The sequence below is a fragment of the Oryzias latipes genome, chromosome 24 (assembly GCF_053564925.1).
Source record: "Oryzias latipes strain Hd-rR chromosome 24, Olatipes_Hd-rR_3.1".
Lineage (NCBI taxonomy): Eukaryota > Metazoa > Chordata > Actinopteri > Beloniformes > Adrianichthyidae > Oryzias > Oryzias latipes.
In genome coordinates, this window is record NC_136260.1 from 864,707 (window position 1) to 887,548 (window position 22,842).

At 42.0% G+C, this 22,842-nt stretch overlaps 1 protein-coding gene and 2 long non-coding RNA genes across 8 annotated transcripts; 2 read left to right on the forward strand and 1 right to left on the reverse strand.

The window, feature by feature from the left end:
* Positions 1-474: 474 nt before the first annotated feature.
* On the reverse strand, positions 475-2,013 carry LOC144990009 (uncharacterized). 2 transcript variants are annotated; one of them, XR_013653929.1, is made up of 3 exons: positions 1,886-2,013; positions 1,231-1,345; positions 475-1,149 (listed from the first exon to the last, which is right to left on the reverse strand). It is a non-coding gene; the product is annotated as an uncharacterized LOC144990009 (long non-coding RNA). The 2 variants fall into 2 exon arrangements; XR_013653928.1 differs by having other exon boundaries at positions 475-1,345.
* A 134-nt stretch (positions 2,014-2,147) lies between these two features.
* Positions 2,148-5,837, forward strand: LOC144990008 (uncharacterized). 2 transcript variants are annotated; one of them, XR_013653927.1, is made up of 6 exons: positions 2,148-2,314; positions 3,650-3,812; positions 3,896-4,067; positions 5,018-5,075; positions 5,275-5,486; positions 5,568-5,837. It is a non-coding gene; the product is annotated as an uncharacterized LOC144990008 (long non-coding RNA). The 2 variants fall into 2 exon arrangements; XR_013653926.1 differs by lacking the exon at positions 5,018-5,075 and having other exon boundaries at positions 2,152-2,314.
* Positions 5,838-6,775: 938 nt separating this feature from the next.
* On the forward strand, positions 6,776-21,790 carry LOC144990007 (uncharacterized). 4 transcript variants are annotated; one of them, XM_078942362.1, is made up of 14 exons: positions 6,776-7,051; positions 9,529-9,628; positions 9,764-9,867; positions 9,937-10,212; positions 10,321-10,414; positions 10,493-10,560; positions 10,666-10,884; positions 11,069-11,134; positions 11,213-11,335; positions 11,426-11,491; positions 11,611-11,691; positions 11,787-11,852; positions 12,138-12,189; positions 20,730-21,790. In XM_078942362.1, exons 2-14 carry the CDS (start codon positions 9,529-9,531, stop codon positions 20,750-20,752), a joined length of 1,338 nt encoding a protein of 445 aa, XP_078798488.1. In that variant the 5' UTR covers positions 6,776-7,051; the 3' UTR covers positions 20,753-21,790. The 4 variants fall into 4 exon arrangements, with proteins under 4 accessions (XP_078798488.1, XP_078798487.1, XP_078798485.1 ...); XM_078942361.1 differs by lacking the exon at positions 20,730-21,790 and adding an exon at positions 12,652-12,794 and having other exon boundaries at positions 12,138-12,605; XM_078942359.1 differs by lacking the exon at positions 20,730-21,790 and having other exon boundaries at positions 12,138-20,675.
* Positions 21,791-22,842: the final 1,052 nt, after the last annotated feature.

A 22,842-nucleotide genomic window follows, 5' to 3' on the forward strand; every position in this document is an offset into this window, starting at 1 on the left:
TGTAAGTCTGATTGCATGTGCATGTGATATAAGTGAAGTCCAGGGTGAGCCTTAGCCCAACAGTAGCCAGACTCTTGCAGCTCTGTGTCCCCACAAAGGATCAAACTGGTGAAGGATATGGATGGCTGGATATAAACTTGACTTTCTAGGTTAAACATCCTCAGCAGGTCACATTTTTCTTGTGTTGTTGCACTGTAAACGTGGTAGCTCCTTAGTATGAAAGTATGAAGAGTTTGTTTGAATTTATGAACCCATTTTTCATTATGTGTTACTGTCCAGCAGTGAAAGTTTTAACATATTTGACAAGAATGTGTCTTTGAGTCAAAGCTTTTTAAATGAAGGGCCAGAACTTGAGTGAAGAGATGAATGCATGAATCTTCCATTCAGATAACAGTTCATTTGACAATAGCTCATAGAATCAATGTTATTTTAGGTCTTATGCTAATATGTGAAAACAGACGTGAAAAACACCTGTTCATTTCTCCAGTGTGAAGAGACTTTTATTTCTGCAACACAGTTATTTACAAGATTTTTACTTTCATGACTGACACAATCTGATACCACTATGAACAAAAAAATCTTTTCTACATCACCTGATGTAGAAAAGACAACTCCCTTTAGAACAGAGCAGGAATTTTATCTGTTCAATGAGTTTACATCAGGGTTCCTGGAAGTTTCTTCTAGTTCAATTGAAGACTTTTTGAGACCTTTTTAGAAAATTCAGACCAATGTCTCAGCCTGTTTCCCAGGACCTCTGACAAAGAAAAGGAAATCCTGCAGTGTCCCATCAGAAAATTCTTAAACAAACAAAACCACAGCACTTGTGAAAGAGGAAAAAAATCCACTTGGGGGGTCAACAGCATGTTTGTAGTCCAGCCAGGGGTCTAACCTGGGTACCACCTCCATGTTGTATGATGTCATCACGACCAGCTCATATCACCGTCGTCATTTCTTCATGTCAGGTGGGTTTGAGACATTCTTGAGATTTATTTTTTAAATGACTTTTTCCCTTTTCCTGACAAGAGCTGTAATACACAGAACTTCCAGGCTCAGCCATCACATTTTCAGACTTTTGAAGGCTTTTTCAGGTATAATGTCCACATTCCTTAATGTAATGTTTTTGAGACGTTTAAGGAGCCCACAGGAACCCTGCACATAACACACATAACACAACCATGCTGAAAGTCTGCACTGCATGACTTCGGAGTGACCTGGGTCAGTAGTGCACACCTCACTGCTGTCCCCGTGTCACTGACACATGACTGTCCACAGGTGAAGGCCTGGGCCAAGGTCCGTGTGCTGCTGGGTATAGGAGGGATCCATGTTCATTGTTAGATGGACAGATCTGAAGAGAAAGAATGGATAGAAATGACATTCACGTCCCACCACAATATTTCTGTAATAATAATGGCAATTCCTAAAGAAAATACACAAGTGTTGAACCATTAGAGCAGTGAAGGAGATATTGTTTGAGTTGAGAATTGTGTATTGAGTGTGAATAAAATGTTAGTAATATTTGGGAACAATGAATCTAACCTGTTCTGAAATCTGTACTAAATGACAAAAAAGAGCAGTTTCAGCATGAAATCGGTTTCTGCTTTTAACATTCTGCAATATCAGATATTTTGTACAGACTCTATGTTAATAAAGTTAACAATTATGTTGATATCACAAAGATCTACATATTTATTCGTTCATTAGTTAAATAGAAATCTTTTCTCTCTGAGTGTAGTACATTTTATTGTCCACTAGATGGTGCCAATGAGCACAAGAAGCTCAGATATTTTAATAATTGTTCATTGTCTTTGTTAGCACTGTAGATCGTCATACTAGTGATAAAAATGTAGAATAATCATGCACATATTTTATTCTTCATAAAACTTACCTTGGATTGGACATTTTTTTCCAATAATATTGACCGAATCAACCGTGTAGGACGTCACAGGATGTTGTGTGTTACACTTAAACATTTCCTACGAGAGACTAACAGAGGTTCCTATTAGAATATTGAAAAACTTCAGACACAAGTTTGGGTAAATAAATGTGGAGCTAACGTGGTTTGATGCATGTTTTATATCAATTTGGCTTGAAGACGAATTTTAAAACATCTACTGGACCCGGAAGAAATACAGACAAAAAACAGGAAGTGGATTTCAGGAGTTAATTCGCCAGCGCACGCCTGTCTGCCGGCGACGGCAGACAGTGTGAGTTTGCAAACTAATTTTCTGCATTTATAACCTTTAACAGTTGGTCACTGTAAGCTGTAGAGGTACTTTAAAGCTATACCAAACCGTGAGTCACCAGAGAGGCAGAGGTCAGCGGTTTATAATCACTATTTATATTGAACTGCTATTAGCATGCCGTGTTAGTTGTTAGCATTAGCAAGTTCGCCCGAGCAAAGATCACACACATTGATTCTAGTTAAAATGCATTCGCTTTTCTTGTATTTGTGTGGTCTGTTTCTACTAACTGCAACGCTGGCTGCTTTTGGTAAATACATAAGAGCATTTGTAACGTTGGGAGCTTTTTAAATTATACATAATTTAAAATATAGTGGTGAAATAAGTCCCATTTTTTAAAATGACTTCTCTCATTTTTGCTTCCAAGATTAGTTGTAAAATGATCCAACAGAAACAGTGATGTTAGTTTACTGCTCAATTAACCAGAAAGTTGACAAAAAACCTTTAGAGCACAACATTCATGATTATTCAATGTTATTTCTTTCTTTCAAAGTTATGGTTTTTATTCATATACTTATTATTTGTTGGTTTGTATTTCTTGTTTAAAAAATGATAATGGATTATTTTAGATGCATTGTTTTAATTTTCATACATCCGGTTCAAAGACAAACACCAGCATAACATTTAACTGCTAAGAAATGTGGTTTGATCTGTGAATCGTTGATCTTGGTTCCTGAATTGAATCAGATATTTGTTTCTATGTGTTGATTACCAGCTACCAGAAACTAACTGGATTCACCTTCAGTTAACACAATTTCCAATTGAACAAACATTGTCTAGAAATGACTTAAAATGAGTGTAGTGATGTATAGATGTGGGGCTTTCTGCTCTTTCTTCAGGGAAGTGCAGGTGGTCTGTGTCTAGTAACTTCAATGGTTCTGGGTGCTGAGCAACATTCACCTTTAAATGACAGCTATTAAGTCCTCCAAAGACAATGGAAGTCATTTTTTTAACAAATTGTTTTACAGGAGCATGTGTCAGTGGTTCAGGACATGAAGCTGGATCCTGCTCACATGTTCAGACTTTATCTGAATATTCCATCATATTTCACTGACCTGAAATCTCTGGATGTGTCTGCTGAGCTCCTCATCAAACACACGGCTGAGTCTGAGCTGACTGATCAGAAGATTCAGACTGAAGAAACTTCCTTTGTAAAATTGATAGATGTTACATTTGTTCTTTAATTTCCTGACATAAAGCTGAAACTGATTGAACAAAGGATATAAAAATAAGATTTTTCCTGAATCAGAAAATCCAACTTTAGGTTCTAAGTACATTTTGGGGCTTCTTTTAAATACCTGATGTAATTCTAACATCCTTGTTGTGTTTTTTAGCAGGACTCAGTGACAGAAAAATGTTTAGACACAACTGAAATGTGTGTATTTGATAAATGTGTTTGTCTTTTCCAGTCATCATGAACCTGCAGCTGCTGGATTCTCTCAGTCGACTTTCCAGAGTGAGGATGCAGGATTTGAACAATTGGTCTAGACGCTACACACAGACGTTCAGCTCCATCCAGGACCCACAGTCAGCACCATCCTCAGCAAACATTGTTCCAGCTCCAGAGGACAGGTACACTGCTGTTCTGTTTATTGATAGGAAATGATATTTGGAGGAGATTTCTGTTTTTCATGATGTGTGTTTCTGTCTCTAAGAATCTTCAAGGGGAGGCTCCATCTGCCAGGTGCTGCACTTTGGACTGCATCCCTTCCTCTTCCAACACGGTCCATGAAGACATGGAGGACAGAGTCTGTGGGATGACCTGGACTGACCTGCACAGAGTCTGAACTGGATGGACGACACTTCAGTTCATGTGAGTCAAGGCAGGTGAGCGTATACTTTTGGTACTATAGTGTACATGTGAGTACATCACAGAGATGCTCTGCAAAGTTCCTAAGCAGCTGGGGGGAGATAAATTCTGATCCTGCTGGTTTCCTGCTCTTCAGTGGCCTGGAGTGAGAAACCTGATCTGGTTTATTGCTGCATGAAGGTCTCTGTGGATGTTTTCTTTTCTAAAGTTCTGTCCTTGTTCTGAGCAGAACAAAGTAGCAGGATCTTCCAGAAATAATTTCAATATTTTATTTACAAGTATTTACAAATACATTTATATTAACAGATATATTTAAAAATTTACATATTTATTCGCTCATGAATAAAATAGAAATAATTTATTTTGATCCACAATTATAATTCGCTATGTTCACTCTGAGTGTAGTACATTTTTTTTGTCCACTAGATGGTACCAAGAGTGGTGGACAAAATAGTTGGTACTCCTCAGTTAAAGAAAGTCCCCAATGCTCACTGAAATGACTTGAAACGTTTAAAAGTAACAATAAATAAAACATTTTTGAAAGTTAAATAATAACAATCAGCCATTACTTTTGAGTTGTTGATTAACAGAATTAAAAAAAAAAAAAAAACTAGTGAAATAGGGCCAAGAGACCAAGCTTTCTGACAATAGGCAGCACATTTCTACCCAGAATGCTTTGATAATCTGGAGATTTCATTTCCTTGCACAACTTCAAGACATCCTGTGTCAGATGCAGCAAAGCAGCCCCAAAGCAGAACTGAGCCTCCTCCATGTTTCACAGGAGGACAGTGTTCTTTTGGTTGTGTGCTTCATTTTTGAGTCTACCAACATAGAGCTGATGTTTCTTACCAAAAAGCTCCAGTTTTGTCTCATCTGTCCAAAGGACATTTTCCCAGAAGCTTTGTGCCTTGTTAACATGCATTTTTGCTAATTCCAGTCTGGCTTTTGTATGATTTCCTTTCAACAGTGGTGTCCTCCTTGGTCGTCTCCTATGAAGTCCACTCTGGCTGAAAGAACCATGAATGGTGCGATCTGACACTGATGTACTTTGATCTAGGAGTTTACTTTTGATGTCTTTAGAGGTTGTTCTAGGTTCTTTGGATACAGTTCCAACTATCCGTCTCCTCAGTTTGTCATCAATGTTCCTCTTCCATCGTCCAGTGAGGTTGGCTAGTGTCCCGTGGGTCTTAAACTTCTGAATAATATGTGCCACTGTTGTCACAGGAACTTCAAGCTGCTTAGAGATGCGGAGCAGATGTGGTCTGTGACGTCTGCACTGGAAAAAACGACACGCCCTGAAGTCCTGTCTGACCAGCCTTTCTCCTTCCTGTGAGGAACACCTTCAGCCTCATTTGAAAGCAGCTGCATTGAAGAAACACAAGCTGGTGGGACCCTCCAAGAACCTGCAGGAGAACATCTGCTCCAGTCATGATGAGGTGATGAGGATGTTCTGTCACACTGATCACAATCTGTTCTCTCTGCTCTGTGGAAGAACATAACACTGTCTCATCTCACAGCTGCTTCAACAGCAGGTGGAGGAGAGTCGGGAGGTCTTCACTGAGATGATCCGTCTCATCCAGAAGAGAAGAGGTGAAGTGAAGAACAGGATCAGATTCCAACAGCTAACTGAAGTGAGGCGGGTCAAAGGTCTTCAGAAGGAGCTGGAGCAGGAGATGACTGAGCTGATGAGGAGATGCTGTGAGCGTCAGCAGAGACGGGATGGCAAAGCAGTTATCTGTCACTGACACCTGTGTTCTTTATGATATGAATAAATCAAGTCAACGTGGTATTCTGTCATTTTCTCACTGAGTGAAGATGCTTGAATGCTTCCCATAACCTACAATGATTGACATGTAACACTCACAAAAGCTCATCTAGCTTACATACTGATGTGGTGACAATTTTCACTTTTTGTAAGAAATCAAACAACTTTCTGTGTGAACATGTTAAAAAAAATCATGTTAGGCCAGAATTAAAGAAAACCATCAGTCTTTAAAGAAGAAATGGAGCAGTTCAAACCTCATTGAATGTGGACAGGTGGGTATTTCATTTTTCTGATGAGATAAAGATGCTTTGTACTTAAAAAATAGGCTTCCAAATTTTAGGGGAACAAATGTAACCAAAAAAAATCTATAATCATTTTTAAATACAAAGGTGTTTTTTTATTTAAATTGAAAATAGTAATCAGGTTTTAAGGGGGGGGGCATTGATACAGACAGTTAAAATGTAAATACATTTTAACTGTTGTGCTACATGCTCATAAGCCAATTAAAAAACTGCTCTCTGCTAACAAAGTATGATTAAAAAAACATCTTGTCCATTCACAAAGGTGTATTTTATGTCAAATTAGTTTGTATTGCTTAGAAATGTCACAAAAGAGTCATTTATAAAAAATACATTATATATTAAACGTTTTTATTCCACCAGGGAGCCGCCATTTTGTGAAGCTGCTGTAGACAAATTTTGAAAGGAATTAAATAAATGCTGATACTATTTTATATAAAAGCATTGTCACTGATGTAATTCACAGATTCACTCTTTTTTTCTGCAAACAGTAAGTAATGCTGAGTCGGTTCTTAAAACGTTGTGAATAATAAAGTATTATGATTTTGTAGTTGCAAAATTCCTACAAATGGTTTTGCCCGTTTTCTATCCAATCACGTAAAAAAATTGGGGTGTGGCTGTCTGTGATTGGTCCAAGCTGGTAGAAGCTTCTGGAAAGGTGGAGAATTCGTCCCTTTTCACACGGGACTTCTGAGTGATCGGACGTGTCTGTCAGAGCTCTGTGAGAAAAGGTTTTCCTTGGTTTCTGTATCCAGAGGATCGGCTGATTTTCGCCAGAGAAGGATCTCTACTGCCTGTTACTTCGACCAAAAGAGGATTTAACTCCATCTTTCCCCCCAGAGTTTTTATTCTCCACCCATCCCCCCGTTTTTTCTTTTCTACTCTGTCTCTGTAGGACTCCATTTTGTTGCCCCGGCCCACTTTTTACGTCGAGAAGGTAAGCGTTTTATAAATATCTCAGACGTATTTGAGAGTAAAATGCTTGTGCTTTATATTTCTGCTGTTGTAAAAAAGAGTGTTGCAGATTTTAGTAGTCACTTTGTTTGCTGTGTGTCGAAGTTTAGCCGAACTTCAAAGCGTTGCCGTTTTAAGCTAGCTAACTAGCGTTAGCAAGCCAGAACATTGAAAGACCCAAATTTAAAAGTATTTGAGTAAAATGCTTGGTTTATTTTTCTGCTGTTGTGAAGATGAGTGTTGCATTTGTGTAATTATATCGGTGACTTTGCCTCGTGTTGAAGTTAGCTTAACTTCAAAAGGATAACATTTTGAAGCTAGCTAGCTAGCGCGTTATCTAGCTAGTCCAGACCCAAACTTGAAAGTATTTGAGAGTAAAATGCTTGATTTATTTTTCTGCTGTTGTGAACATGAGTGTTGCATTTGTGTGATTTTTATCAGTGACCTTGCCTCGTATGAAGTTATCTTAACATCAATCAAGTGGACGTTTTTACTGAAGCAAGCTAGTTTGTGTTAGCTTTGTATGGAATTACCCAAAGCTAAAGTTTTGAGAGCAAAATGCTCGTGGTTCATATTTTTGCTGTTGTGAGTGTTGCATTTGTGTAATTTATTAGTGGCTTAGCTTCGACTTGGCTTTAGCTTTAACTTCACAGGACAGTCGGTGTGTTTGATGTTGCCGGAATGGTGTGTGTGTGTGGGGGGGGGGGGGGGGTGTCGGTCGGTGTTCACTCATCTGTTCATGCGGTTTGCTGCTTTATTGCTGTGGCATTGTCTAATTTTATTGTGTTATTGCTTGGTGATTTTATATATATTTTACTGTTATTCAATTCAGTGCTGATTGTATTGCTTTCATTCAGTTTAGAACTAAAAATGTCTTCTAAATTGCATCAAAATTTGAATAAAAAAAAAAACTAACTTCACATGAAAAAATTCAGCTATGTTCTAAATCTTTTGTCAAAGAGGTAAAGCATTTATTATAAATGTTCTTTTGTTAAGTCATTAAGAGTTTTTTAAAACGTATGACATTTTCAAATTGGGGTATTTATTTTGTGTTTAAAATGTTCCAAGTTCACATGGATTTGTAAGATCATTACAAATAGAACCTGCTAGGATTCTTTTTTTTTTTTGTTCATTTTACCTGAAATGTGACACACATTGGGTTACATTTGCATGTAGGTAGATGCTATTATGTATTAGTTACTGTCTTCGCAGTGACTGTTACTGTTGACTCCTGGATGTTGTGATTGATTCTATTTGGTAGATTTAATTTGAATTCTGTGATTTTTAGTGTGAATTTACCTATGGATGGTTTGGGCTTGCTGGTGCAGCTGGTTTCTTCTAAATGAAAGTACTGATCACTCATGGAGCTGCATGTTGTTTTGATGCAAGTTTGTGAGATTGTGTAACCTCAGCCAAATGAAGTTGAATTTAGTCAGATCTGTGGATTTATGGCTGAGGATCTCCTGAAACTGTAAAGTTTATCTGCTGACTTGATGCGAAATTAAAGGCCTGTTTGTGATCTGTGTATCCTTTGGAGGAAAATATTGGTAAAAAGTTAGATTTTCTTTAAGATCTGTTTGTTAAAACAAAAAAGATTTTAAAACACATTATTTCATTCTGTAGAAGTGTTTTGGAAAAGATTAATAGAAGTAATGAATAAAGAACTGATGGCTCACCAAAATAGACTTCATATATGTAGCAGAAGAAGCAATTTTGAACTATTAATGTTACTTTTCAAAGGGTATCTTATTAAAAACAGGTGTGCTTTTCTCCAAAGGGAAAAAAACCTCTGGAAAAAAAATGTTTTCTAGTATTTCAACATTTTTTTTTAAATGAAATGATAGTTCAGATAAAAATCTTAATTGTAATAAATGTAACTTGCAGCTGCACAGTCAGAAGTCAGACAGGTTTTTCTGCTGCAAACATTTTGAACATGCTGGTTGCTGCACTAAATCAGTTTTCCTGACATGAAAGAGGCCTGTTAATGCACCTGGCTGATTTTTGTTTTTATTTTTTTATTGTGGTTTTGGTCATTTCCTGCTGCTTGGCCAGATTTATCTTATTTCTGGGCTGACTGTCCATGTGAATTTTAGCATGTCCTGCTTCTGCTGCTGCAGTGCTCAGCAAAAAGTTATATTTTCTTTAAGATCTGTTTTTTAAAACAAAAAGGATATATAGCACAGTATTTCATTCTGTGTTTTGGAATAGATTAATAGAAATACTGAATAAAAGATTGACTGCTCATCAACAGTGGCAACTATTTTTGCTTGCTGTAAATCTTTTTCTAAAGTTTATTCTGAAAGAAACATACAATGCTTTTTAAACGTACTGCTATTATTTATATTGTCGAGGAAAATTAGTTTTAATGTATATTGGACAAAATGATCTTATATTATAAAAGTACTGGTTGTGCTAAAAGTGTTGTTTGTGTGTTTTTGTGTGTTTATGATCTTTGTGTAGATGCCACGGGGCAAGGACCACCGCAGAGCCCGTGCCAGGAACTTCGCGCCCATGGACCTGGGACCGACTGGCCATCCAAGCCCGAGTGCTCCGAGTTCACGTAAGTAACTGAGATTTTTTTCTCTCTCCATTATTGCATCAGTTTTATTCTGCTCCCTAATCTTTTATGAATTGATGCATGTGTATGTGCTGTTGGCTAAAAAGAGAACACACCCCAACGTGTTGTGTTTCCCAGGCTCCGGCACTGGGTTCAGGCACCCCGTGCGGAGATGGCCAATGTCCGCTGCCACCGGGAAGAGCCACAAGTGCCTTGTGCCGCCAGAGTCTCCCGGGGAGAAGGTAACGTACCTGTGACTGATTGTTACCCAGTGTAAGTTATGGCTATGACAACAACTGCATGTGTTCCAGTTCGTCCTGGTGGTAGGAGACTCCCACCTTCGCGCCCTGGTGGACGGGATCGTCCGGATGCCTGGGGGTGGGGGCATGACCTTCGGGTTCATGTCCACCCCTGGCGCCAGTGCAGCCGAGCTGTACAAAGAGGTAAGGCACGCAAACATTCCACGTACCCCCGATCTTGTGTGTCTTCTCGCCCCCAGCAACAACCTGACGGCCAGCCGGACGCTCCCCGAGGCAGCTGTGGACTTCAGGCGGCTCCTGACTCTGCTCCAGTCCAAGTGGTCCAAGGTAAGTGTGTTTTAATCGTTGCACGTTGAAGAGAAGCAGAGGGGGATGCAGCAGCAGAAAGTGTAATTACTGAAGCTGGTTTGTGTGTTTGTGGGATTGTTTTACCAGCTCTTCGTCCTGGACTTCCCGCCTCGCCTGACTGTGGCCCCGGACCTGCAGACGTTCCTCCGCCAGGACTTCAACCGAGTGGCGGCGCAGATGGGTATAACATCATGTCCTTGTTGGTTGTCATGTAGATGATTGTTGTGGGAACGGTTCACTAACTTTCATTCCTGTGCAGGCATTAAGTACCTGTCTGTTGCTGAGCACTTCAGCTTGGACCACTTGGCGCTGTGGGCCCGCGATGGGGTAGGTTGATGGTTCTGGTTGTTTTTGATGCAGACAGCTTTTCTCAGTACAATAAGTCTCAAATCAAATCTCGTGGGGTTTTCTTGTTTTTTTTGTGTCTCTCAGGTCCACCTGAGTGACGATGGAGGGATGGTCCTTCTGGCTTCCCTGCTGTGGAACTACTCTGCTCTGCAGCTGGTGGAGCCAGAGGTCCAGGCGCCTCCTCCTGCGTCGCCCCGGCCTGCCGTGCGGCGAGTCGCTCCTAAGGTGGTTGTGAGGGAGCACCCTGTGTCCCCTCCTCCAACCAACCCTTTTGAGTGGGCTTGCAAGGTAGGGAAGGCAAAGGTAAGCGTCAGCTCATTTCATACAAATAAAATGATTTTTCCTGTTTTAAACTTGTCCATGTGTTCAAGGTGAATCCAGCTTCCTGAAAGCCAGACCAGAAGTGGCGTGTGCAGAGCAGGTCTGTGGTCCATGGAAGAGGCTAGTTTAAGTGTCTAAATAGTTTTTTCTTTCTCACTCTCTACAGAAAGCCAGTCCTTCGGGTGCAGACCGCTCTCCTCTGGCATCCTGGCACGGGCGGGGATTGGAGCAGGTGAGTTGCAGGAAAAAGAAAACTGCACTGTGTTTGTTGTGTCCACATGCTAACATTTTTGTGTTTTCTATTCTACAGGCTGCTCCTCTCCCGGTGTCGCCCGTGCGCTTCAGCCCTGCTATTCTGGATCTGATGGACAAATTTTACCCGTCAGATCTGGACTGTGCTGGAGCTGCTGCGCCTGTTCCCGCTGGGAACAAGGTAACTGTTTTGTCTTGAGGCTTATAGTTCAGAATAGCTTTAAAACTGCTCCTAAATACTTTTCTTCTGGTGTTTGTCATTATTCCTCAGACGTCTCGTGCTAGACGTCGCCGGAGGGCTGTGGCTGCATCCCAGAGGGCTGCCCCCAGGCCCCAGGTAAGAAGAGGACACATTAATGTGTGTTGTAGAGGTCAAAATAGATTTTTAAAGTGAAATGTTCGTTCTTAAACACATTTAATGGTGTGTATTTTTGTGTTCTTCTGTTTTTCACTAAGGCGGAGGTTCCCGAGCACGTGGAGGTGAAACCCCGGCCTTCACCTGCCAGGCGTGCCAGGAAGGAGAGGGTGCCGGCCCAGGTATAATGACTTTGGAGTTTCATTCAGTCAGAAGGCTGCAGCACCTAGTTCATGGTAAAAATACGACATTAAATACATTTCATGTTTGTATGCAGGACCGTGTGGGGGTGACACCGAGGTCTCCTACCAAGGACGTGACGGTGGAGCAGCCTGTGGACCAGGTGAGAGAAGAACAGAAAAAACCTCAATATTGATGATGTTTTTATTTATGTTCATTTTAAGATGTACATGTTTTTTTGTGTTCGTACTTAAGCTTTTGTTGTGTGCTCCTTTAGTAACAGACATGATTCTTGGGCAAGTATGATCAAAATGCTTCCCAAGACTCAAGTTCTTCACCAGTGCATTCTTTTATTTGATTTGAGGTGTTAAGGATTGATTTATTAAGAATATAAAAATCATGTTTTTTCCTTGACAGTAATGTCTCTCTATCTCCTCTTTTTCTAAAGGACCAGCAGCAGCGTGGACGGCGTGCTGCAGGAGGTAAGAAGAGCAGCAAAGGTAAGAGCTGTTCTCCTTCTTGCATCTGCTGTGCGGTTCAACCATGTTCAGATCCCATCATCTTGTTTGGTCCTTCTGAAGGTAATAGTGAGGTGGTTGCTGCTCCTGCCAGTTGTAGTGTTGAGGCTGTGTCAGACTCTAGTTCAGTTGACATGGAGGTTGGTGTGACGTTTGGCTCCTCGGATGATGAGCTGGTAACCTCTGAGGTCCAGGAGCCTGGTCCTGTTCCTGCTGCTGGTATGTTAAAGTTCCCCAGCATCAGAGGATCGTTTCACCAGGGCAGTGAGCTGTTTGGGAGCAACAGTGGGCGGCAGTGCATGGCCATATCTTTGTTGGCTGCTGCCAAGCACACTGTTAAAGGTGTGTTTCAGTGGGACGGCTGCGAGTTGGATTCTGTGCTGCTTGCTGGAGATCAGGTTTACTCGGACCTGCAGAGACAGAACAAAATCACTGACTCTGCAGGTTTTCTGAGAGCGACTGATCTTCCAGATCAAGTAGTGGTGGATGGGGTTGAACTGTCCTGTGTTTTTGGGGAAGTTGTTAGCGGGGATGCTAAAATCAATTCGGGTGAATTTGTTGATGCGGGTGTGTTGGTTCCCCTGAGGGAGGGGTTGGCTAGGATGATGGCAAAGTACAACACGTGTCTGCTGACACTGTGTGAGAACACGTGTGCCGTCATTGCAGAGAATGGACGCTGGGCTATTGTAGACTCCCATTCTCGCAGTCCTGAAGGGATGAGGGTCCCTGATGGATCCAGCGTAGTTCTGTTTTTTGACTCTGTGGGTGAAGTTCACGACTACCTGCAGAGGTCAGTCGAGGGCATTGTCCTCACAGAGTTTGAAATGGTTGGCGTTGTTGTTTTTTCTGCTTCCAATACATTTAGCCCTTTCTTAGGAAGTCCTGCAGAAAGTAACTCCCTGAACCTCTGCAAAGAGAGCCTCTTCCATGACACTTCATTAGATGTCACTGTAGAACCCAAAAAGACAGCAACAAAACGAAAAATGGATTCAAAAATTGATATTGCAGGCCCTTCAGTCGAAAACCTGAAGAAAGTGAAATTAGAGGATGTTGCTCTGAAGGATCAGGATGTAATTTTTAGTGAGCCTGAGCAGGAAATTTTCTATTTTAACCCTTTAAATCTGGATGTCTGCCAGGCTCTGTGCTCAATGTTAAATATTGAGTTCCAAAATTTTAATGCCCCACCTGCTCCTCCCATTGGTTTGTTAGGGCCCCCCTGCACCAACGAAAGAATTATTGGAGATGGAAATTGTTACTTTAGGGCCATCTCTCAGGCTGTGAGCGGATCCCAAAACAGCCACAGAAAAATTCGGCTAGCCGTCGTTAAACAATTGGAAACAAATCCACATCTGTATAGCTGGGTAATTGGGCGGGAGTACTCCTCTGTGGCTGAGTACATCACCAAATCTAGGATGCGTTTTGTTAGTGTTTGGGCAACAGACGTCGAAATTCAAGCCACGGCTGACTTATTAGGAGTAAATGTTTTTGTCTTGTTTGGTGGCAGGTGGCTTCGGCACCAGAGCAGCGGTCCACAATTATCTGAAAATGCCATTTATATAGAAAATTGTGGTGGTACACATTTTGAGACTGTTGTGTGTGTTAAAGATCCACAACAGGACCGCTGTGCTGGTTGTTGTCCCTCTGCCAACAAACAACCAAAAACATATTACATGCGTTCAGATGAAAAGGATAACATTTGTTCTACAGATATGAGAACTACTTCCGTAATAGACAACAAGAGCAAATGTATTAAATTTACTTCTAAATATTTGTTATGCCAAAAAAGACAACAAACTGCGAAAAAGCTTAAAGGAAAAATCTACACAGAAAACGAGAGGGAACGGTTAAAGCGTGTCATCCGAGAGAAATATTTTAAAAATAAGAGTTACAGACAAAAAGTTATGGTAACGAATAAGAGACATCACAAACTTAGATATATGGAAAATGACGATTTTAGAGAAATGGTAAAGTCAAAAGCAAAAATGCAATATGCAGATAAAATGGATAAGATTAAAAGTAAAAGAAAAGCCAAATATATCCAAGATTCAGCACACCGGAGCACACTCATCACACTTAGCAAAGAAAGATACAGGAAAGATGCCAAACACCGGAACACACTTATTGCACTTAGCAAGGAAAAATACAGGAAAGATGCCAAACACCGGAACACACTTATTGCACTTAGCAAGGAAAAATACAGGAAAGATGCCAAACACCGGAACACACTTATTGCACTTAGCAAGGAAAAATACAGGAAAGATGCCAAACACCGGAACACACTTATTGCACTTAGCAAGGAAACATACAGGAAAGATGCCAAACACCGGAACACACTTATTGCACTTAGCAAGGAAAAATACAGGAAAGATGCCAAACACCGGAACACACTTATTGCACTTAGCAAGGAAAAATACAGGAAAGATGCCAAACACCGGAACACACTTATTGCACTTAGCAAGGAAAAATACAGGAAAGATGCCAAACACCGGAACACACTTATTGCACTTAGCAAGGAAAAATACAGGAATGATAAGTCCCACAAACTTGGGCTAAAAGCTTTGAACAAAAAAAGATATCGTGAAAATCCTGCGTTCAGAAAGAGTGTCATAAGCAAAGTTAAAGTTAAGAGGCAGTTGTCAAAAAAGAGAGCAGAGCATTTTCAGGAAGTCATGCAGGACTTCCTAAAAAAGGTGGAAAAGGGTCCAGAGTTTGTTTGCTGTGTGTGCAACAGACTTCTGTTTCATCACCAGGTTTTGCTGTGCGTCAGGGAGACGTACAGCAAATCTGCAAAGATGGCAGAGATTGCAGATGCGTGCATTAGTGAGGACTACCTGCACCGCTGCAACATGGACTGTGAGAGCCCATGTTTGTTTTTAGGGACAGCGAGGAGCGCTCTGTGGATTTGCCACTGCTGCGACTCAAAGTTAAAAAGAGGTCTGACCCCGCCTGAGTGGGTCGGTAACAACTTGGAGGTGTGTCCTGTCCCACCTGAGTTGGCCTGTTTAAATGGTTTAGAGCAGCATCTGATTGCACTGCATATACCATTCATGAAGATGCTTGCTCTGCCTAAAGGTGGGCAGAATGGTGTTCACGGCCCAATCACGTGTGTTCCTGCCAACTTGGTGCAAACGACCAATGTGCTGCCTCGGTCAGACATGGAAGGGTCTCTGCTGCGCGTCAAATTAAAGCGTAAACTGACTTACAAAGGTCATTATGAGTATCAGTTTGTGGATACCATGCACATTAGGCGAGCCTTGCAATATTTAAAACGCAACAATAAGTATTACAAAGACATAGAGTTTAATGAAGCTTGGCTCAATGACTTTTGTAAAGAAGAATTGGAAGAAGAAAATCGAAACGAACCAGAAAAGCAGACGGACAAAAAAGATGAAAAAGAGGATGAGGCTGATGATGGAGAAGATGAGCTTCTCCATGACAGACAGAATCACTGCATGTTCCAAGATTCTGCTCTGTTCCCAGTGGACATTGGCCAAGAAGTCCTGGATCAATATTTTGAAGACATTTTGAATTTGGCCCCGGCGGAAGGAAACAATCCGGTCCGACTATTGACTAATCGCGAAAATGAAGCTAAATGTTTTCCTGTCATCTTTCCCGATGGTAAAAACGTTTACCATGAAAACAGAAGGTTCAAATTGACTCTATCGCGTTACTTCAACAACAGGATCCTCCATGCTGACGGTAGGTTCGCACAGAACGTCGAATACATCTTTTTTGCACAGTACATGTCGGAGGTGGAGAAGGTTGTTTCAAGTGTGTCTGTGGCTCTCAGAAAAGAAAAATCAGGAAGTGCATCTGAAGGTGTAAGTGCCGATGCACGTTCTGAGAAAACCCTGAAGAAGCTGCTGGAAGCAGATCAGGGCTTTTGTTTCCTCCGGCCTATTCGAGGCACTCCGGCATTCTGGCAGGCAACACAGAAGGACCTGTTGGCCTGTGTTCGTCAGCTGGGTATTCCAACGTGGTTCTGTTCGTTCTCTGCTGCCGACATGCGTTGGAAAAATCTCCTCGACACTGTGTTAAGACAGGAGGGGAGAACCCAGACAGCTGACCAGTTGGATTGGGCTGAAAGATGTGAATTGTTGCGCAGGAACAGCGTCACAGCGGCACGCATGTTTGACTTCCGCTGGCACTGTTTCCTGAGGGTGGTCCTGATGTCTCCGGCTAATCCTATAGGGAAAATTGTGGATTTCTTTTATAGGATTGAGTTCCAGCAGCGTGGGTCCCCTCACGTGCACGTTTTGTTTTGGATTGAGGGGGCTCCACGGATAGGGAAAGAGTCGGAAGAGGAGGTCGCAGCGTTCATTGATAAATACGTCACCTGCGAGATTCCTCAGGATGACGAAGTGTTGAGGGAAATTGTTCTGGCTGTCCAGCAGCACTCCAGGAACCACACAAAGTCATGTAAGAAGGGCGGGACCAAATGTCGCTTCAACTTTCCAAAAACGGCATCCGGCCGCACATTTGTTATCGAAGATGAAAAGATTGTGAAATGCCCCAAATGTACCGACCCGAACGTTAAAGCCGGCGAAGTATCCAAATTAGAATGCATCTGCTGGAAGATTGACATGAAGAAGCAGATTGCTGCGGAGGCATTTGACTTTTTGACCGAAATTAACCGCGTTGTTAATGATGACAAATCAGAATTCGAAACCCTGGAGCAGATCTTTGAGTATTTCCAAATTGACCAGGAAATATACGAGAAACTGTTCAGGGCCTGCCATCGGAGAAGCCAGGTCGTCCTAAAAAGAAACAAAAATGAAATCTGGATCAACCCCTACAACAAGTCCCTGTTAAAATGTTGGAATGCAAACATGGACATTCAGTACATCGTTGATGCGTTCGCTTGCGTCGTGTACATCATCTCGTACATTTCAAAAGAAGAGCGTGAAATTGGCCTGTTGTTGCGAAACACCCAAAAAGAAGCGGAAAAGGGAAACACCAGTGCAAAAGAGACGCTGAAGAAATTAGGCACCGTATATTTACATAATCGGCATGTGTCGGCTCAAGAAGCAGTGTATAGATTGGCTAATATGCACCTAAAAGAATGCTCCAGAAAAGTTGTGTTCATTCCAACCGGGGACAACATCATTAGGATGAGCAAACCGCTTGCTGTTCTGCAGCAGCAAGATGAGTCCGGGTCCCAGTGGATGCTAAACATCGTGGACCGCTACAAAAATAGGCCACACGATCAGGAATTTGACGACCTGTGCATTGCTACTTTCGCGTCCGAATATCGGCTATTGTCAAAAAATGAAAGCTCCAAAAATGCGATAGAGCTCCAAAATAATTGCGGTGTGGTCGTAAAACGCACACGCACCAAACCTGCAGTCGTCCGTTATGCGCGCTTCTCCGAGCACAAAAATCCGGAGCGGTTTCATTTGAGTATTCTCCAATTATTCCTCCCGTATCGCACGGACGACGACCTGAAACCGCAGGATTTCAAATTCTATCAGGATTATTATAAGAACGGTACAGTGCGTCTTCGTAGCGGTGAACACACTGTTGAAAGTGTTGTCGATCGGAACCGGGAGAAGTTCGAGCGTGAGGCTGATGCGTTAGAGCTGGCCCAGGCTGAGCTGTCGGATGCAGAGTTTTTGGAGGCTGCATGGGACATTTTGGTCCCCGGGGCCCAGTTGGAGCAGCGGGAGAGTGAGATGGAGCAGCGAGAGCAGCTGGTAGAGAGAGGGACAGAGGGGGAACATCAGGAGGACATTCCAGATCTGGATGTTCTCCGTGGAGAAGCTGCTCGACTGGAGAAGAGTCCCGGTCTCAGTAGGGAGGAGGGGCTGTTGCTCATCAGCTCTCTGAATGAGCTGCAGCTCTCCACCTTCCTACATGTCAGAGAGTGGTGTTTACAGAAGGTCTCAGGTCAGAACCCAGATCCTCTGCACATGTTTGTTACAGGCGGTGCAGGGACTGGAAAGAGCCACCTGATCAGAGCGATCCAGTACGAGGCTACGAGGTTGCTGTCACCTCTGTGTCTCCAGCCGGACGCCATGTCGGTTCTGCTGACCGCCCCCACAGGGATTGCTGCCTACAGTCTGAAGGCAGCAACCATTCACACTACATTTGGAATCGGTACAGAATTCCGTCTGCCGTACTCTCCTTTGGGCGAGGAGAAACTTAATTCTATGCGCGTTAAGTACCACGATTTGCAGATTTTGATCATTGACGAGATTTCCATGGTGGACCACAGACTATTGATCTACATCCACGGCAGACTGCGACAAATTAAACAAACAGGTGACTTTTCCCCATTTGGAAAAGTGTCAATTATCGCTGTTGGAGATTTCTATCAGTTGCCTCCCGTTAAAGGGAAACCACTTTATGCAGAAAAATCTGAGCTAAATTTGTGGTCCATGTGCTTCAAAGTGGTTGAACTGACAGAGATCGTCCGACAGAAAGACCAAGCATTTGCACAGATGTTAAACAGGCTTAGGACGCGTACAAAAGACACCAAATTGTTGCCCAGTGACGTGCAAATGCTGAAGCAGTGTGAAACGGGCGAGGACAGCACGGCTTTGCACATTTTCCCCACCAATGCCCAAGTGTTTCAACACAACTTGGAGCAGCTCAAAATTACATGTGAAAATTATTGTGAAATTGTTGCAGAAGACTTTATCCCGAGTAAAGAGACGGGTAAACTGCAACTGATGAGTGGGCATCACAAAAAAGTGAAGAACAGCTGTTTGGAAGAGAGGCTGTTATTGGGAGTCAATGCTCGAGTGATGCTATGCAAAAATTTAGACATCACAGATGGATTGGTAAATGGGGCATGCGGCATAGTCACCCACATTGAATCCTACACAGAGGGGGGGTTTCCAAAATATGTTTATGTGAAATTTGATGATGAGGAAATTGGAAAAATAGCTCGGAGAACATGTGCCAAAGCCGACTTGCCTGGTTCCACTGCTATAGAGCCCGAGGAAGAGCGGGTGAGCCAAAAGGGGGGGATGAGGAGACAGTTCCCACTCAAGCTGGCATGGGCTTGTACCGTCCACAAGGTACAAGGCCTGACTGTGGACAAGGCTGTGGTCTCCTTTAATAAGATCTTTGCTGCTGGACAGGTGTATGTTGCTGTGAGTCGGGTTAGGACCATCGAGGGTTTGATAATTAGGGACTTTAAGGAAAAGGCGATTTATTGCAATAAACATGCAAAGGCTGCTCTGCAGAAGATGCCCCCCCTCCTGAGTGACGAAAGACGATGTGACCCATCCTCTTTCAGAGTTTTTCTGCTAAATGTTCAGGGATTGTGCAGACATGTCTCCTATCTGGCCCACTGTACACAGCAGCTGCAGCCTAACTGCATTGCTGTGACAGAGACATGGCTGACCCCTAGCTCTGCCTTAGAAGCTGTCCAAATGGACGGCTTCAGTTTCCACAGCCGTCCGAGAGGGCTTTCCTACAGTGGAACCAACCCAGCATTAGTTGGCCTGAAGAGCCAGCAACATGGTGGGGTTGGGATCTACTGTACGGACGGAGGAGACTACCAAATTCTGGATAAGCCAGACCTTAATTTGGAGTGTGTTGTTTACAGGAGTCTGGCTCTAAATTTAGTGTTAGCTGTAGTGTATCGCCCCCCCTCCTATCCTGTAGTGCTGTTTAGATCTCACCTACAGGATTTGGTCATTTGGTTAGAAACTCAAAGTGAATCAGTAGTAGTGATGGGAGATTTTAATGAAGACATCCTGAAGTCCTCTTCCATTTTTAATCTGATGACGGACAGAGGCTTCAGGCAGCATGTCACTTCTCCCACAACAGAGAGGGGGGAAACCATCATAGATCATGTCTATGCCAAAACTTCCAAATTTACTGTCAAGGCCGTGGTCAGTCAAATTTACTTCAGTGACCACGAGGGGATCCTCTGTTCATTTAGTGCATCCTAGAGGGGGGAGTTTTCTGCTGGAGACAGCCTGGTGTTTATTGAAGGGTGGGGTTTTGTCGTTGGATTTGGTGGAACATTTGGAGGGAGGGGGGTCTAAACCTATTGTAGTAAATTGTCCGGTAAAACTGTTTTTATAGCTTTCTTTGATATTAAATGGCATTTGTATTTTAAAAGGTAAGTTCTTGATTTTTTTTTTTTTGTTCTATTTTAATGCATGTGTTAATGTTCATTTTTTAATGTTCGGTTTCTTTTACTGTATTGCAACAAGCATGTGACACAAAAACATGTAATTTCTGATAGCTTTTTAAAGCAATTAGATTAACATTCACTTCTAGTGTATTTGATCACTTGAAGTCTCATGCTGGTTGGAATACAGGTTTTGCTTCCATGTTCAGTCAAAAAAAGCAAAAGGCACTGGTAGTTGGTACTCTGGCTTCAGCCAGACGGGGTTCAACTCCCTGCAGTGTCCTTGAAAATTCTTTGACTTTGACATGAAACATCAGAGTAAGTAATCTTCCAAAAAATATTATTCTAAATTTGTACAGATTATTATGTTGATAAAGAATTTTTCAGATTTGATAAATATAGCAATACTAAATGAATATCAACTTTTCATCAGGTTTTCCACCGCAAACTGAATAGGGCCAGAGCTCCTCCCCCCAACCCTCAGACCTTCTACAGGGGGGCCATTGAGAGCATCCTTACCAGCTGCATCACTGTGTGGTACGCGTCATGACGGAAGACTGCAGCACATTGTAAAACAGCTGAGAAGATCATCTGAGTCCCTCTCACTGGCCTCTGGGACATTTATCACTCCTGCCTCAACCACAAAGCCATCAGGATTGCAGGGTACCCCTCACACCCATCACAGAAACACTTCAGATTGCTGCCATCAGGGAGGAGAGTGCCAAGTCTCTAGCCCAGAACCAGCAGACTCATTCATTCATTTTCTGTTCCGTTTTTCCCTTTCGGGGGTCACGGGGCTGCTGGAGCCTATCCCGGCCACTTATGGACGAAGGCAGGGGATGCCCTGGACAGGTCGCCAGTCTGTCACAGGGTAGAATATCCACAACCACACATCCATTCACTCTCACACTCACATCTAGGTACACGTTTTAGATTTCGCAATTAACCCATGAAGCATGTTAATTTCATCTGTATTGTATGTCATGTGTATGCAGCATATTTGACAATAAAGCTGACTTTGACTAAATGTGTTATTTTTTATTCAGTTGGTTGCATTTGTTTTGTATGATATTGGTGTCACCCTGACACTTTTTTGTCCCTCAAGTTTCAGAAATGAGAAGTTAGCTGCTACGGCTTTCCTGGAATTCTCTTTTCATGTGAAACGAGATTATGCAGCAGTTGAAAAATGCTTTAACTTCATATTCCAGAAAGGTTTAACCTGTCATCCCTGGGCTCCAGAGGTCATGCACATTCTTGTTGAAGACATAAAGGCTCTCTCACTTGAGCACGGAATTCAAGATCCACCATGGAAAGTGAAAGCGGGGGGAAACGTGTGGCATATTACACAGAGGCGACATTGGAGGCCTTAGTGAATGCATATGAAGAATTCAAAACTGTCTTTTTTACTAAAAGCAACATAGCTGAATCACTAAGGGAAGGAGGTCAGCTTGGCTAAGAAATAACTGACAGTAAATGCATGAGTTCATAACAATTATTCACACTTTAATTCTGTAATAATAATAAATAGGCAATTCCGGGCATTTAAAATGTCTATTCAGTTGCTATTTTATTGTATAGCTGAACAAGCGTGACTTTATCTCCTGGCACCAATTACCCATGCTATAAATTGACTCAGAATATATTGTGTTGTAGATTAAATGCTTTTGGAACTTGAAAAACGCAGTCAATTGATGATGAAACAAACAAACAAAATAATGTTCTAAGCAGGTAACAGTGAAATCAGGTAATCACTGGAGTCATAAAGGGCTTTTAACTAATTTTTAAGTCATTGTGCCTGTATGTAGCTACAAGATGAAGGCTGAGGAAGTCTGACTGGTGGGTCCACCATCATTTCCAGTCATTCCTACAGGTACGTAATTGCAGCGTATCACTCATGACCAAATGTACATAATGGTTTATAGGTGTATTATTGTATAACTATTTTTACACAATGTGTCTTAATGATGCGGCCGGCTTCATCAAGTAACTCAGGAAAACACATTAGGATGCTAATTATTCTAGTGATGCAAATGTGGGTAAAGGTGCTAGCTTAGCAATCAGCATCATGGACTGAATAAGAAACACACATTGACTAAGATGCTAATTATGCTAAATATACTAGCTATGTTAATATAGCTAAAAGTGCTAGCATAGCGATGAACATCATCAACTCTCTCAGAAAAAACACAATGCTCAAAATGCTAATTATGATAACTATGCTAATGTGGCTAAGAGTGTTATGATCGTCATCAACTCTCAGAAAAACACATTATTTAAAATGCTAATTATGCTAACAATGCTAACTATGCTAATGTGGCTAAAAGTGTTAGCATAGCGATCAGCATCATCAACTGACTCAGAAAAACACATTACCTAAAATGCTAATTATGCTAACAATGCTAACTATGCTAATGTGGCTAAAAGTGTTAGCATAGCGATCAGCATCATCAACTGACTCAGAAAAACACATTACCTAAAATGCTAATTATGCTAACTATGCTAGCTATGCTAATGTGGCTAAAAGTGCTAACACAGCGATCAGCATC